Source organism: Salvia hispanica, chromosome 2, assembly GCF_023119035.1.
Source record: "Salvia hispanica cultivar TCC Black 2014 chromosome 2, UniMelb_Shisp_WGS_1.0, whole genome shotgun sequence".
Classification (NCBI taxonomy): domain Eukaryota; kingdom Viridiplantae; phylum Streptophyta; class Magnoliopsida; order Lamiales; family Lamiaceae; genus Salvia; species Salvia hispanica.
The window spans coordinates 657734-676169 of record NC_062966.1 but is presented as its reverse complement, the minus strand read 5'-3'; the positions used below and the strand labels follow the sequence as shown (position 1 = coordinate 676169).

Here is an 18436-nt window from a genome sequence, read left to right as displayed (position 1 = left end):
AGGTTATGGTGCACTGAACCAGGAAAGGGGAAGGTAGTGATCAGCAGGGATGTGATATTCAAGGAGGATGAAATGCCATTTCTGAACAAAAGGTCTGATGTTGCTCATGTTGAGGTGGAGTTGCCTCATGTTGGAGGTGCTGAGAGTGAGTCACCTGGTAGTGAAAGTCAGAGACCAGATTTCAGTGAGGGAAATGAAGCAGAATCTTCAAGAGTTCCAACTCCAATAGCTCCAACACAGAGAGAGGGCAGACCAAGAAGACAGAATAAGCTTCCTGCTAGGTTTGCAGACTATGACATGGTATATTATGCATTGTCTGTTGCAGAAAGCATTGACTATCACGAGCCATCTACCTTCAAAGATGCAATGAGAACTCCAGAGAAAGATAGATGGATGAAAGCGATGCAAGAGGAGATAGATTCCTTGTACAAGAACAAAACCTGGGTTCTGGTTCTCAGACCAAAGAATCAGAAAACTATTGGATCAAAGTGGGTATTCAAGAAGAAGATAGAGGCCTTCCAGAATGACAATGTGAGGTTTAAGGCTCGTTTGGTAGCAAAGGGATACACACAGAAAGAGGGGATAGATTATAATGAGGTTTTCTCTCCGGTTGTAAAACACAGCTCCATTAGAATCCTACTTGACATTGTGGTGCAGAGAAACTGGGAATTGCATCAATTGGATGTCAAAACAGCGTTCCTACACGGTGATCTCATTAAAACCATATACATGGAGCAGCCTGAGGGTTTCATCAAGAGAGGAGATGAGGGAAAGGTCTGTCAGCTGAAAAAGAGTTTGTATGGCCTTAAACAAAGCTCTAGGCAGTGGTATCTCAAATTTGATGAATATATGCAGAGTATAGGATTTGTAAAATCCAAGTATGATGATTGTGTCTATATCAGGAAGAAAGCAGATGAGGTCTCATCATATTTACTTCTCTATGTTGATGATATGCTTGTAGCAGCACCAAACATTGCAGAGGTTCAAAGAGTGAAGAAACAGTTGCAAGAAAGGTTTGAGATGAAAGACCTTGGCAATGCCAAGAGGATCCTTGGCATGGATATTATCAGAGAAAGAAGTAAAGGAGAGTTGAGGTTAACTCAAGGAGACTACTTGAACAAGGTTCTCAAAAGGTTCCAGATGGCTGACTCAAAATCAGTAACACTGCCATTAGCACAACATTTTAAGCTGAGCAAGGAGCAATGCCCCACTACTGATGATGAGAGAAGGGAAATGGATAAGATACCATATGCTAGCATCATTGGGAGTATCATGTACACTATGGTTTGCACAAGACCAGATCTCAGCCATGCTATAAGTGTGGTGAGCAGATTTATGGCTAATCAGGTATTGAACATTGGCAGGCATTGAAGTGGATTTTGAGGTACTTGAAGGGGACTACAGAATATGGGATATTGTTCAAGAGAAATCAGGGTGGAGGTGGAGAACAATTGATAGGATTCTCTGACTCAGATTATGCAGTGAGCTATGACACAAGAAAGTCACAGTCAGGATATGTGTTTACTATGAATGGAGCTGCAGTAAGTTGGAAATCTTGCTTGCAATCTGTGGTAGCTCTTTCTACTACAGAGGCAGAATATATAGCACTTGCTGAAGCAGTAAAGGAATCATTTTGGCTTAAAGGGATTCTGGGGGATTTTGGAATTAATCAAGAATCAGTGGAGATCAAATGTGACAGTGCTAGTGCGATTTGCTTGACTAAGCACCAAACCTTCCATGAAAGGAGTAAACATGTGGATGTAAGACTTCATTTTATCAGAGATGAAGTTAACAAAGGATCTGTGAGAGTAACTAAGGTGTCTACAGATGATAATGCATCAGATATACTCACTAAAGTCATTCCTAGCACCAAGTTGAAGTATTGCTTGGAGCTGATTGGCTTGAAGCAGAAATAAGAGAATGGAGAAGGAAGAGAAGATGGTCCAAGATTTGTTCACTTGTCCCAAGGTGGAGATTTGTTGGAAGTGATGGGAGCAATTGAACAACTTACTAAGTTGAGGGACTGGTTTGCAATTAAGGAAGAGAAAGAGGGGTTTAAGGTGTTGAAGAAGAATCAGCTCACTTGATCAAATTGGGGCTGAAACCGTAAGCCATGGAGAGTATATATACATCTCTGATTCAATTCCTTAAGGTTGTTAATCAGTTAGAGTCGATTTTACGCTTTCTTTGTGAGATTATCATATTCTTCAAGATCATCCAAGAGAATAGAGAGTTCTTGAGAGATTGTGATAGTTTGAGTGTGAATTGATTGTAATCTTCCTCTGTAAATTCCATCTTGAGAGTCAGTGAATAAAGAGGGCTCATCTTCTCCGTGGATGTAGGCTTTTTGCAGCCGAACCACGTAATCCTTTGTGCGTTGTGTTTTCTGCTCTTAGTTTTCGTTCACCCGATTTGAATTTGAACCTGCATCGCAATTACAATATGCATAAGAGAAACCAGAGCTCCATAAGCTGCCATGCTTATTAACTCTTTGAATCAAAGAAGATAACCAATATGATATTCAGAGATGAAAGAAGACAGAAATTGGTGCTGAAAGATATGAAAGAAGACAGTCTTTAGAAAGACAATTAACCATTTTCGTATTGTTATGATTCCACAATTGAGAATGGTACCTTTTTATAGAAGATAGAGATCAAAATAACCAATCTTTTATTCAAAGGCGGAATAAGACAATTAACCACTCTGATTTCAAATTTGAGAGTTGCATCTTTATTTATAGATAAAGACTTGGCTTCTCCATATTAAATAAAGGTCAATATTTTTGTATGGTACGAAATATATTAATTAAGCCAATAGCGGTAGCTTTATTTATATAAGTTATATAAAACTTGATATAGTCTTTAGTACTCTCTCCTCTCATTCAAGATGACAATCTTTCCTTTTTTATTTGTCCCAATTAAGATGGTTATTTTCCAATTTTGGAAATAACCTCTCTCCTCTCTTCTCATGAAAATATTCTAAGTACTTTTTTCTCTCTACTTTATTCTACCTAACAACATTTACTAAAATCCCGTGTTACTCAAGAATGTGATCATCTTGAGTGTGACATAGAGTAGTATATAGTCTAAAATTAGTTATTAACATTTGTTCAAAAAAACCTTTTTCGTACCATACATGAAATGTGTTAGCTTTTGTTATTAAACAATTTGTTTTTGTTCATATTTAATAGTTTCGTAAAAGATTAATGAGCAAAGGTGTTTTAAAGTCCAAATTTGGTTAGTACATTTGCACAAAAAATCTATTTAGTCCTATACATTTTAGTGTGTTACTTTTTGGTCATAGACAATACATTGTTAGGGAGATATAAAACAGAGAAATAAAAATCGGATATCTGAAAGTCGTGTTTATCATTTTCAGATCAAATCAATTTCGGGGTTCAACCAAAAATGTTTGATCGGATAAAATTCAGAGTATTAGAAGATCATATTGTTTGTATTTTCGATGATATTGAACCAGAAAATGATCAGTAGAAGAAGAAGATGAAACAGTGCAATGAAGCATTGCAACTGTTGGGAGATGAAACCGAAAATAACCGAATTTCAAAGGTTTCCAAAATTGCAATTTAGTCCTTCGACTTTCGGAAATTATATTTTCGGATGAATATCCGATACAGTAACTTTGTCGGAAATAAAAAATTTCTCTGCCCCTTGGACCCCCGCCAGGGGCTGCTGCCCCTTGGACCCCCGTTCATCTATCTAGGAGCTTCGCTCCTAATATTATAACGAATTCAAATAAGCGTGCACTCCGTACCTCCATACTTAAATGATGTATCATTATAACAATAACCGATCATTCAAGTTAATCCAATTACACTAAAATATCTAACATATACATGTTGTCTATATTTAACTTATTGGTTAGGTCAAAATATGGTTCACTGTTACTTTTTAACAAAACCTTAAATATAGATCAAAATACATTATTTATGACCAAAAGGTAATACACTTGAACTTTAGTTTTAAAATAATAGGTACTGTATTCCTTCTGTCATAATGTAATTGGGTCATCCCACAATAATTAAGTTATTTTCTTTTATGACAAAGAAAATCTACTTAATCTCTCTTACTACTTTATTCTCTATTTATTTTTTTTCTCCCACTTTATTTTCAATTCACTTGACTAACAAAACACTAGTTTCTTCATTTTCGTCCCCAAATAAAAACGCCTCTATTAGGAACTAAAGGAATATTTTTCTTATGATGTGATGTTTACTTGACCTTTTCAATGATGACGCAAACGCGCAATTGTTATTCAAGTGTGGGCTAGGTTGCTATCGTGAATTAATCTTCAAACAATAGGTGAATTATAAGATTATATCTTGATTTATAAGTTAATAGGCTGGTAAGATTTTTGAGTGTTTACTTGAACTTTTCAATGAAGAGGCTAACTCGCAATTGTTATTCAAGTGTAGGTTAGGTAGTATTTTGCTATCGTGAATTTATCTTCAAACAATTGGAAAATTGTATATCTTGATTTATAGGTTTTTTTTTTTTTTTTTCTTGATTTATAGGTTAAAAGGGCGGTATTTAAGATTCTTTGATCATTTTACATAGAGTATTTGCTATATAAATAATTGCCGGCCAAAGAAAAGTAATACAGTAATAGTTGAACAGTTGATGGTTCAATATATTTAAGCAGAATATTGCTAAAAAAGAGAAAGGAGCTTATAGTAATGAAGTAACAAACGCTCATTAGTTCTTTATTTTGATGAGTGATTCTTGTCTCCTCCTTCAATTGGAAAATAATGACAAAGTTTAATAATCTAGCACAATTCAACTTCAAAGTTGGCACTTGCCAAGCTCTTCAATGCTTCATCATTCTTCCAAACTTTGACTCGAAAACGAAGGTCTAGTTGGTTTCCATATAAATCATCTTGTTCCTCTACTATCTTTTTAGCTGACTCCACCACTGATTCACTACAACGTTCCAATTCAATTGATGTGACTGTTGGTATTTCTCCAATTTCTGATGGGATCTCATTCAGTTGATGTAAGTAATGAAGATGAAGCTTCTGGAGGATTGGAAAATGAGAATTATGCGACACAATCCAATCTTTTAGACCAAGATGCTCTAGTTGTAGAAACTTGAGCCTTGGGAATTGACCTTCAATTGTTTCCCACTTGCCTGTTTTGAAGCGACCATCTTTTAATCAAACTTCTCAAGAAGAAGCAACGAACCGATTTTTGGCATTATGTCTTCCAACTCCATATCAGTAACTTCTTACGAACCGTCACAACAAGGTACCTTGAGTTCACGAATTCAAAGACATTATCAAGGAAGAAAGCACCACATTTCCAAAGAGCTATAGAGTGATGATATGCTTTGAATGTCCTCAACAATCGAAGATGAGGCAGTCGAACTTCTCCCTTCTTGTCACACATATTATAGAACGAGCATGTGACAAAGATCCCAAGACTTCACTTATTAACAACCCTGGAGTTTTTATTGGAATAACAACCCGACGTTTGCTACAATTGGTCGGAGGATCATCGCTTATGATAGAATAAAACCCTTCCCTTTTAACTTCCGTCAAGCACATATATCTCAACAAATCATGAATCTAACAGTACTTTACATTTCCAATCGACCCCAACTCATCAACTAAAATGAGATTTCTATCAACCAACTCCCTAAAGTACTCTTGCGCGATTCTTTCCAAACATTTCCCACTCCTTAGTTTTAAAAATCCTTCAGAAATCCATAGCTTCTCAAGCATTGATACACGGATCCTACGATATTCCTCAAAAACCCTTGGCGATCAATGGGCTGAGTTTGTTGTTGCACGAGATAGCAAGAGGTTCATCGTTTTGGAGATGGATCATGTGGTTGTAAATTTGTAATGACTATTGGCGATGGAGTATTTTTTTTTTTTGTTGGACTGAATCATTATCTTTTTCTTAGTAAAATTCAACACTCTAAATTTACTAGTAGTTTATTCATTCTCTTACTTAACCCTTTTTTTTAGACGTTGACTTTTGGTATTTTATGTTTTTATTCAAATTCCAGCATTCATAAATTAAAAAAAAAAATGATTACAAATTCGGAAATTAACCTTACTAGAGTTGGGTCATATTCTAATGCTTATAGCACCCTAATCCAAAATCAAGACTAATCTCCACCATTGGATTTTAAAATGAGTGGATGAGATTAAAGCTCACAAATCTCAATAAATAGTAGACAAAATATCAACAAAAGGGTAATATCGTCATTATGTTATCATATGATAATTTTCGTGAGTGTTTTTTTATATCAACATTGTGTATTACAAATATCAACAATATGATATTAGAATATCAACACAAGGACAAGAAAATATCAACACATTTTTATTGAGATTGGACATGCATAATATTGAGATTTTGCCTACAATATATTGAGATTTTTTGTTGCATTTGTTGATAAAAGCTGCTTTATCAACATGTACGAAAATTGAAATATAATTTATCAAATTTCATCACCCGAACATCGTCGGAACATATGCAATTGAGATCTCGTTGGAATCCTTATTAAATTATCTTTAGTTTGATATATTTTTTGCGAAAAAATAATTTAAATTGAGAGAATTACGTAAATATAAAGATTTGAGATGATTTTGAGGAGAGAGAAAGTAGTTAGTTATAATTACTACATATATGATTTGACATTAATACCCTTTTAATTTAATTAATAATTATTTAAATTTAAAATATATTACCCTTGACATTATATTAACCACAAGATCTTATAATCTAATGATTGAAAATTGGTCACAATTTGGGATTGATAATTAATTAACAATTGATTACATCCATGTGATTGTATTATTAATTTTAAGTTGGAAGTTATGTTATTCTACTTTTATATTGTGATTGTATTATTGCATTTTTAAATTTAATGTAATGCCGATTACAATTTTTTGTGTATATTTATGCAATTATGTATGCACTTTCCATAAGATAACACTATTACTAACAACAGGAAGAGAATAAAAGGAAAAATAGAAAGAGCTTACATTAATGAAGCAACAAAAGCTCAAACTTTTATGGAGTACATATAAGATTACAAATAAAACCCCTGCTAAGTGAGGCCCAACATCTTCAACTTCTTCAAATTCCAATTCCAATTCCAGGCGGACTTATAGTTTCAACTTCAAAGTTGGCACTTTCCAAGCTCTTCAGCGCTTCTCCTATACGCACAACTACAACCCGCACCAAAAACTTTTGGTCTCCGAATAATTTCTCTCGTTCTTCTTCGATCTTTTTAGCAGACACTACCGCTGATTCACTGCAATGTTCCACATGTATATACTCCAGCGTTGATATATCTGCAATTTGCAATGGGATCTCCTTCAGTCCACTCATATAGCAAAGATGTAGCTCCTTGAGAAGTGGAAAGTTGGAGTTGCCAAACACAATCCAATCTTCTAGATCATCACAATCAGACATTCGCATGAACTTGAGGCTTGGGAACTGGCCTTCAAATGTTTCCCACTTGCGCGTTTTGAAGAAACCCCCATGCACTGCTAACTTCTCAAGAAGGGGTAATGAACCAATTTTTGACATTATGCCTTCCAGCTCGAGACGTGAGGCATGAATAAACAACCTCTTGAGGGAGTTTGGAAACCTAATCTTATGCAAATACTCATGACAATCTTCATCTTCGCAGAAGAAGCTTTCCAGTTTACTCAAACACTGAAGATAGCTCAGACTATTTTCACCCCCAATTTGTTTCTCATCATACTTCAGATACAACTTCTTGACATTCGGAATTCTTTTAACCACATGCTCATTCAAAAACAAATTCTTCACTCCTTTGAGCTACGAAGATTCTCCATAATAACAATGTCATTCTCGCTACTAGGAGGATTTGGGAGAATCAATCCGTTATCTGGATTATCAAATACTAGATGTCGAAGTTGATGCAATTTCCAAATTTCAATTGGTGCCATAAGATCACCCAAATGAAAAATAATCAATGTGCGCAAATTCCAAAGCAAATGAATTGAACTAAGGAATGTGGACTTATCATGAACTCCAATTGAAAGGTACCGCAAGTTCACCAATTCAAAAGCAATATCTAGGAAATTAGCACCACACGAAGCACCAAGATAATGATCATATGCTTTAAGTGTCCTCAACAATCTAAAATTTTGAAGCATTTGAATTTCACCTTCGTAGTCATTAAATATTATGGAACGAACATGTGAGAAAGACCCCAAGACTATATGTGAAGGCACCTTTTTGTCGAAAGGAAAAACAACCCGGCGTTCACTAATATTGGCTGGAGGATTATTTCTTATGACACGATAAAACCTTTCTTTTTCAACTTCTTTCAAGCACAAATCTCTCACCAAATAACGAAGTTTACAGTACTTAACATTTCCATTAGACCCTAACTTATCAACTAAAATGAGATTTCTATCAACCAACTCCTTGAAGTACTCTTGTGCAATTGTGTCCAAACATTTCCCACTCATTGGTTTTAAAAGTCCTTCAGAAACCCATAGATTCAGGAGCGTTGACACACAAATCTCACTATCTTCTTCAAAAACACCCATATACAAAAAACATGGCTTTAAATAGTTTGGTAAGTAGATATAACTCATCCTTAATATTTTCAGGAAAAAATCATCGTTACTGTTACTAACAATTGAACTTAAATTTTGCTCTATATTCTCCCAATATACTCTTTTGCACTCAGATTTTGCCAAAAGACCTCCTATTGTAGCAATTGATAAAGGAAGCCCTTTACAATTTGCTACAATATTCTTTCCAATATTCTCCAACTCAAGAGGACAACTTTCATTCCCAAACACAGTCTTAGAAAAAAAATCCCAACTATTAGCCTCATCTAGAAATTCCATACTGACTCCATATGACTCATCCAACTCAGAACACAAGTTTGACAGCCTAGTTGTCATGATTATTCGACTCTTATTTTGGAAATTAGGAAAGTATCTTTTGATCCTGTACCATACCTCTATACTCCACATATCATCCATTATTATGAGATACTTCCTACCACTTAAATACCGGTATAATGTAAGTCCTATATTGGCCTCACTAAGATCACTCGAATCCCCACTTGCTTGGAGAAGAACTTCTTTGAGTATTTCTCTAACATTGTAAGTTTGAGAAATTGTAGTCCAAGCACGAATATCAAAATGCTCTTTAACAAGTGCATTCTCAAATAGATGTCTAGCGAGAGTGGTCTTACCAATTCCGCCCATCCCCGTGATGGAGATGATCATTTGGCAGTTGCGATGATGATCTCTGGTGAGCTTATCCAAAACTTCAGCATACACTTCTTCAAAGCCCACCATCATGTTTTCCCTCACAGTGGAAGAAGACGCCAGCGCAGCAATGGGCTTTTGTTGCAGCTGAGCTTTGACTGCAATCTTCTTCACCTCTTCTTGGACCAGATTCATTTCAGCTATCACTTGTTGTAGATTGTGATAGAACTCCTCTTTAATTGTTGATTTTCCATGTCGTCTGAATCGTCTGATTTTTTTGGATTGCCTGTGAATTTGATCCACAATGTGGGATTCGAAAACATCCTCAGCTGCATAGACCGCATCAGCAATGCGGCGCTCCAATGGATCAGCTTCATGGCCATCAGCAACAACTGGTGAAATATAAGCATCAAGAAACTCTTGGAAGAAGGTAACAATTTGAGTGAGGGATTCAACTTGTTGTTTGTGGATAGAAATGGGAGGGGAAGGGTGTTTTTCAAGTGTTTCTATGATATTCATAAGAGAAACCAGAGCTCCATAAGCTGCCATGCTTATTAACTCTTTGATGAAGGAAGAAACAACCAATATGAAATATTCAGAGATGAACAAAGGAAACTAAGTTGGTACTCAAATACTCCCTCCGTTCCATAGTAATGGAGGCAAAACTTTTCGGCACGGAGATTAAGAAAAATTGTGTTAGGTGAGTTAAGTAAAGAGAGAATAAAGTGGAAAATGAAAAAGGTAGAGAGATGAAGAGAGAAAAAAGTAAGAGAGAGTAAAGTAGGTGTGGAAAAATGTGTTGACTTTTACTAAAAAAGGAAATGACTCTATTACTATGGAACAGACGGAAATGGAAAAACGCTCCTATTACTATGGAACGGAGGGAGTATGAAAGAAGGCAACCCAATATGATATTCAAAGATGAAAAAAACAACCAATTTGTACTCAGGGTTGAAACAAGACAAACAATTTGATGCTCAAAGCTGAATGAAGAGAGATATCAAAGCTGAAAGAAGGCAAAACAATTTGATCATCAAAGCTGAAAGAAGACTAACAATTTGATGTTCAAAGATGAAAGAAGAGAACCACTCTTTAAGAAGGCAATTAACCAATCTGGTATTTGATTCCACAATTGATGCAACATTTTATAGCAGATAGAGATGAACAAGTCATTATACATGACTTTCCTATGCGCCTTTTTAAAATATTAGTGCAACCACTATTAAGAAAATGACGAAACTAGTTTATGAGAATAATGACGAAGTTTAATTGGATACAGACTGTTTGATGCATTAGGTATGGAGTTAATTCAACTTATACCACAACGTGTAAACACGACGCTCGTAAATTATCACCACTACGATGAATTTAATTAAATTAAGTGTTTGTATGATGACGATTGATGTAGTTGACTTTTGAGTGCATATATAGAAGGATAGGCATGGGAAAACGGTTCTCGGTTCTTGGTTAACCGAGAACCGAATCTTATTTTTTTGGTGTTCGGTTAACCGAAAACTGAAAAAATAAGGTTAAGATTCGGTTCCGGTTATTAAGTTTAAGTTAATCTCGGTTCCGGTTCTAACCGAGAACCGAAAGGTTAGAACCGAATCCGTTATTTTCTAAATATCTAATTTTTATATATATTTTTTAATTTTACTATTTTGGTTTTACAAAAGTAAAAATTAGTTTGATAAATGATATTGGTTTATATTGGTTTTGGACTTAGTTTTGTAGACTTTGTTTGGAATTTTGGTTTTTGATGATGGAATAGAATCATGGTTTTTGTCCTTTTGATTTCATGACTTATTACTTAATGTATTATATTACACTTGAGTTCGATTCCTTCGGTGGAACCAAAGACCGAACCAATTGGTTCCTGACTCAACTTATTTTTAACACAAGTATACCCACAAGTGTATGGGGCTAATGTAGCAAATAGTAAGCAAAGAGTATCGTATCCACAGAGACAATGAGTGTCAACCTAATTACCACGAACCAACCTCAACTACTATCTAGATGAATCGGAATTTTGGTTTTTCTAAATCTATTTGAAAGCAAGGTAAAAACAATTAAAAACAACTAGAGAACTAAAAGCAAATAAGAAAACGGATGTAGATTAAAGATGAGAAGGGTAGAATCCTACGGGATCGATAACAACTATCCTATGCTCAACTAACTTCCTAACTATGCCAACAAAGGGTCTCAAGGGTTATTAAGCTATCACTAAGGTAAAACTATATCTTTTCTCAAAGCATATAATTTGTAGATTGCTACCTAGAACCGAAGTCTCCTTCCTAGAACTAAGGTAACAACTCCTAATAGCTCCTAAGATACTTAGCTTCATTCAAAGGCTCAAATCTCTCGATTATATTGGCAAAGACGTCAATTTCTTCTCTTTCAAATTAAACTACTCACTTCTCAGTTCTTGTAGTAAAATCCACATGCATTTATAAGGTGATCAGTCAAATAAATGTATAAGCACAGAAGAAATCAAAATGACCACATGAGCCAAGGCATAGAAAAAGGAAATCAATTAAACATAAGAATCATTGTATCTCCCCCGTAGAACTCTACGAAGGATTTAGCTACTCATGTTCATCGCAAAAGTTAAAGAAATATTCAAAAACATTGTTTAAACAAGAATAAAACTAAAAGTAGAAACTCCTAGAATTGGATTGGGCGGATTGGAGGCTTCGTCTTCAATCTTGCGATGAATACTCGTCCTCTGCTCGTTCTTCTCTTCTTCCTAGGTGAAAAAGTAGTATTTTTGGGGTTGAAGGCGTGTAGAATGTTGTTGGAGGCGTCCCATGCACATTAGGTTAAATAGGGCTCGAAATTTCCTTGTTTGGATCTGTCGGCCGAACCTGGCGGGTCGCCAGGTTCGTTGAACTATGAAGCTGGCGAGTCGCCAGCTGCTCTCGGCGATTCTGGAGGAAGGACCTGGCGGGTCGCCAGGTTGGTACTGGTGCGAAGCTGGCGAGTCGCCAGCCTCGTGCTACAATTTCGTCCTTTTTCCACCTTTCGCCATTTAAGCTCATTTTCGACCCTTTTTCTACACATTCTTCACAAAATGGTCAAAATACCAATAACATAGAAAAGTAGCTATAAACCATGTCTCAAAATACACAATATACGATCAAATCCAAGTAAAACTACCCTCTAAAATTATGTAAAATCCAAGTGAATCAACTCTCCCAAACTTAAACAATTGCAAGTCCTCGAGCAATGAAGAAAATGAACTAGGAGAAACTTGGATTCAAAAGAGTTTTAGACATCATCATCGTCTCAAATAATACGGAATAAAGGAGCATATCTCAATACAAATTCCATTAAGTTAAGCCGTCGAATGCACTTTTACTACTAACTCGTATATCACCTTGAATTCATGCTTCACTCGAGATGTATATATGTGTGTATATTCACCTCACTCAAAGTGTATAAGATATCAAGTAACACTCAAATCAATCAAAAATGCATGGTTTACCATAGGCTTGCTCAATGTCTAACCTCTCCTCTACTTCGTGTGACAATAAATCTAGAGTCCGAAAGGTCTTTTGCTTAGGTTATAATGTAGGCTCTTTGGTAGGTAGGGTAATATTTGGCTAAAGTGGCTAAATTCCCAATAAGATAAAATCCCAAGAAATTACAACAATCAACTTTTAACTTCAACCATTTGCCAAAACACTTTTCCACAATAACTAGACTTTGTCTAATTTCTTCCCAACTTCCAAAGACCTCAAATTATTCTCTATATACAATATTTTTTCTTTTTTTTTTCTCTTTTTTCTTTTTTTTTTCATTTTTTTTTTCTCTTCTCTCTTTTTTTTTTTTTTTCTAAGTACAACCAACTTTCAACTTGATAAGCTAAACACGACCAATTTCTTTCAACAACTAAACTCTCCACATTCTTCTTTTCATAGCTCAACAATTCTAGAGTCTAGGATTCCCAACCCCTTTGATTAGCTTGACAAAAGAAAAGGCAATAGGCTCAAACTTGGCTATCAAGGGTATTATTATATAATAAGGTTAGTGTTTAGGTAAAAATGAGGCTAACAACAATGGCCTAACATCTTCCCCTATCTTTAAGGTCACTATGTAGACTCAAGAAGACAAGGAGCAAGTTCTAGAAACACATACACAATTGATGATAAATCACACATGAAAGAATTAAAAGCTCAAGTCTCACTGGGCAAATAGCATGAATCAAGGCAAACAAGCAATTCGTTACTTATGCATCCTATTACTCAAACTCTCAAGTCAATGGTCAAGTGATAGCTCAAAGTGGAAGGTTCTTTTATCATAGACGACTAGTCTTCACCCAAATTACTACCAAATTTTCCAATTCAATTTCAAAAAAAAAATTTCAATAAATCCCAACCAATCAAAGCAAAAATTCATGGAGTTCTATCAACTAAAACAAAACAAAATAAAGCAAAAAGCCAATTAAGCGACTAAGGCAAAAAAAAATAAATCTAAAAAGGATACGTACCTCGTAAGTGTCACTATCCACCATATCATCCCCCCAAACTTATTCAAAGCTGCGCAAAGAATGAGTTTGAAACGTTGGTGGAGAAGTTATGCTTACCTTGCACTACTGTGGTGGTGGATGCGGCGGGTAGTTAGAGAAAAAGTTGGTGTTCCATTGGTTCATCATGGCAGTCAGCTGGTCTAACTGCTCTCTACTCTCTCGTTGCTCCCTTTGCACTTCCTCCAAAACTCGTGCGGCGTGCATATCCCGATCATACATCGCATTCCATTGATTAGTTTGGAACTGCTGCCACTGGTCATGGTTTTGCTGATGCTGACCCCAAGTTTGGTCCCACTCTCCATGCCACTGTTGATGCTGCACCCACTGAGATTGTTGTTGATCCCACCGCTCATCCACTCGATTAGACAAGTCGGTGTAGGAGTTTTGCAATTGCTCCAGCTGGTGAGTGACAGACTCTTGAAACTCTGCATCTCGGGCATTTTGGTTCCTTCTTCTGCTTCGATTCCTTTGTTGATACCTATGAGAGGTTCCCAAAGGTTCGACCATCGCATCTTCTTCCTCCTCCGCATCCTCATGAATGGCCATATGCTGGCTCGAACCAGCTTCAACCCCCGGGTCAAGAAATGGACCTGCAAGTGGATACTGTCTCATCTTCCAAGGTAAGCATGCAGGGAAGGCCGCCACTACTCGGTGGTGTGCAGAGGTGTCCATTTTCCAATTAGCTTGGAAACTCCATCCATCAATATGTGTCAAATCTGGGCTAGGCAAGGGAAAATGATCACCTCGTGAGCCTTGATAGAGATAGGCGTAACAGTTCTGATCCCTCTTGAGTACGTCCATTTGGTGGAGAACATCATAAGTCAAGTACATCTCCCCTGGTATTATATGGTTTGGGTTGAGCTCGATGTCGAAGAAACTGCAGATAGCAGTGATGTGTCCCCCACAGCAGATCGTCCCTGTGTTATTCCTAGCAACTCTTTCCCAATACAAAGGGACATACTGATTGAGATGGATGAGTTTTCCACGAAGAAGGCTGTATAGTAGGAAAATCTCGGTACTGTTAATGCTTCCACTGTCGGAGCGGGCAAAGATCGAATTCGAGATCCCTCTGTGGCACAGTCGCAGCACTGGATTTCGAATGGCACTCGCCTTGGAGGTGCCAGCTGTGTAGTGCTCTTCTAATGTAATCAACTTCCAAAAAGAATCATGGTTAAAGTTCTCTTGATCTCCATCCATTGCAGTTTTAAACACAACATCGAAATCGGCTAAGGTGAGAACTCGGTTTTGATTGTCTAACCGAAATTCTACTCTATCTATCAGCTCATGCCGGCCAACATTCCTCTTGATGACCTTTAGGGAGCTCAAAAACTCCAATGTATATCTGCGGAAGGACGGGTAAGCTCGAAATAGGAATCCATGAATCCCTTGCTCTGGTTCGCCCACTAAGCTCAACTTTACTACGTCTGCTTCTACTCCTAAGTAGTTTAACATATGCTCCTTCAAATATCGAGTAGGCACAGTTGGCCTGCGGGATAGTCTGTCCCATGCTTGCTTCTGTTCTTGATCGAGCCCTCGAACACCATATTTGCTCGGTGCCTCGGCTTTTCCTGTGCTAGACATGGTACCTATAAAAAGAATGTGTGAGTTCACCAAAGAATAAAGTATGAGGGGTGGGTTCTCGAAACTCCCCCAAACTGTCATCTACTTCATGTCTCTATGTAACAAAAACACATCATGAAGTAGGCATAAACCAAATTCACATAGGAAGATAGACTCGATTCCTATAAAACTAGGGAGATAGACTCAATCCCTATAGCAATTCTCAACAATTCATCACACAATATCCCCCATTATGAAACATGTCACCCGTGAACCGATTATACCTTCCAACACAATTCTTCAACATGGGTAAACGTTCAAAACCAACAAACACCAAGATTAAACATGAAGTTCCTACTGAAACCAAGTCTAGAAGCATCCAAAACTTAGTAATCAACAAGAACACCTCAATAAAACTCAATTCAACAATACTCCACCAATGCTTCAAAGAATTGCAACATAAAACAAGTTCTATCATATCAATAGCTCAACTTTAACAAAAACCCATCAACAATAATGGAGATTAGAGTGATGGAACGTACCTTTTGAGTTTAATTTTCACAAATTCGAGCAAAAGTGAGAGTTCACTTGTCTTCTTGAATAAACACTCAAAATCAACAAATTACATGGTGAATCTCTTCTAATAAGCAAGAATAGCGAATGGGTGGAAGGAATTTGAGATTAATTGGTAGAATGTAGTGAAAGAAAGGAAGAAATTTGGTGTTGGGGCGTTAGGGTTCGAAATTGGGGAAGAGAAGGTAAAAAAATAAAAAAAACGAAACTTACCTTTTAAAAATTACCGCTGCACGTGTCTGGCGGGTCGCCAGGTTGGGCGAGGAACGAAGCTGGCGAGACGCCAGCTAGCTACGGCAATTTTCTAAAACATACCTGGCGAGTCGCCAGGTTGGTTTTTTGACGAATCTGGCGAGACGCCAGCACCTACAGAGAGATACGACACGCCTGGCGAGTCGCTAGGTTCGTGTTACTGCGAAATTGGCGACCCGCCAGTTGCCTACGGGATTTTTCACTATTTTTTTTTTATTTTTTTATTTTTATTTTTATTTTTTATTTTTTTTCGAAAACTAGCTACCGATGGACTAATAAAAACAAACTAAAAGACTAAGGAAAACTGAAATAAAAACAAGGATTACCTACTAGGGGTTACCTCCCCTTAAGTGCCTTTGTTTTACGTCGTTGGCTCGACGTCTCGAAGCTTGCACTTAGGCCAATTTGAGCACGAACACTTCCCTCGCCTGATCCGGACTGTAGAATCTCTTGACATATTGTCCATTCACCTTGAACACTTTTCCATCTGCCCCTAGTAACTCCAATGTGCCATTTTGCATCACTTCTTTAACAATGTAAGGACCCGACCATTTAGACTTCAACTTTCCGGCAAAAAGCTTAAGTTTAGCATTGAAAAGCAACACTGTTTCCCCCGGAATGAACTCTCTCTTTTCAATCATTCGATCATGATACGCCTTCATTCGTTCCTTGAGAATAGAAGAATTCTCAAAGGCTTCGTGTCTAAACTCGTCAAGCATATTCAACTGTAGCATTCTTTCTTTGCCTGCCTTAGCGAAATCTAAGTTCAACTTCTTCACTGCCCAATGTGAGCGATGTTCCATCTCCACTGGAAGGTGACATGATTTTCCAAACACCAATTGATATGGTGACATCCCTATCGGGGTTTTATATGCCGTCCTATACGCCCAAAGTGCATCATCGAGCTTGAGTGACCAATCCTTCCGATTTGAGCTCACTGTCTTTTGTAAGATCTGCTTGATCTCTCTATTGGCCAACTCGGTTTGGCCATTGGCTTGAGGATGGTATGGTGTCGTCACCCTATGCTTCACTCCATACTTGTGTTAAAAATAAGTTGAGTCAAGTTTTTGGCGCCGTTGCCGGGGAGACAATGAGTGTCAACCTAATTACCACGAACCAACCTCAACTACTATCTAGATGAATCGGAATTTTGGTTTTTCTAAATCTATTTGAAAGCAAGGTAAAAACAATTAAAAACAACTAGAGAACTAAAAGCAAATAAGAAAACGGATGTAGATTAAAGATGAGAAGGGTAGAATCCTACGGGATCGATAACAACTATCCTATGCTCAACTAACTTCCTAACTATGCCAACAAAGGGTCTCAAGGGTTATTAAGCTATCACTAAGGTAAAACTATATCTTTTCTCAAAGCATATAATTTGTAGATTGCTACCTAGAACCGAAGTCTCCTTCCTAGAACTAAGGTAACAACTCCTAATAGCTCCTAAGATACTTAGCTTCATTCAAAGGCTCAAATCTCTCGATTATATTGGCAAAGACGTCAATTTCTTCTCTTTCAAATTAAACTACTCACTTCTCAGTTCTTGTAGTAAAATCCACATGCATTTATAAGGTGATCAGTCAAATAAATGTATAAGCACAGAAGAAATCAAAATGACCACATGAGCCAAGGCATAGAAAAAGGAAATCAATTAAACATAAGAATCATTGTATCTCCCCCGTAGAACTCTACGAAGGATTTAGCTACTCATGTTCATCGCAAAAGTTAAAGAAATATTCAAAAACATTGTTTAAACAAGAATAAAACTAAAAGTAGAAACTCCTAGAATTTGATTGGGCGGATTGGAGACTTCGTCTTCAATCTTGCGATGAATACTCGTCCTCTGCTCGTTCTTCTCTTCTTCCTAGGTGAAAAAGTAGTATTTTTGGGGTTGAAGGCGTGTAGAATGTTGTTGGAGGCGTCCCATGCACATTAGGTTAAATAGGGCTCGAAATTTCCTTGTTTAGAGCTGTCGGCCGAACCTGGCGGGTCGCCAGGTTCGTTGAACTATGAAGCTGGCGAGTCGCCAGCTGCTCTCGGCGATTCTGGAGGAAGGACCTGGCGGGTCGCCAGGTTGGTACTGGTGCGAAGCTGGCGAGTCGCCAGCCTCATGCTACAATTTCGTCCTTTTTCCACCTTTCGCCATTTAAGCTCATTTTCGACCCTTTTTCTACACATTCTTCACAAAATGGTCAAAATACCAATAACATAGAAAAGTAGCTATAAACCATGTCTCAAAATACACAATATACGATCAAATCCAAGTAAAACTACCCTCTAAAATTATG

At 37.1% G+C, this 18436-nt stretch overlaps 1 protein-coding gene across 1 annotated transcript; it reads right to left on the bottom strand.

Moving 5' to 3' along the window:
- Positions 1-7106: 7106 nt before the first annotated feature.
- LOC125205073 (putative late blight resistance protein homolog R1C-3) lies at positions 7107-9781 on the bottom strand. The gene is made up of 2 exons (XM_048103884.1): positions 8060-9781; positions 7107-7817 (listed from the first exon to the last, which is right to left on the bottom strand). Exons 1-2 carry the CDS (start codon positions 9779-9781, stop codon positions 7107-7109), a joined length of 2433 nt encoding a protein of 810 aa, XP_047959841.1.
- Positions 9782-18436: the final 8655 nt, after the last annotated feature.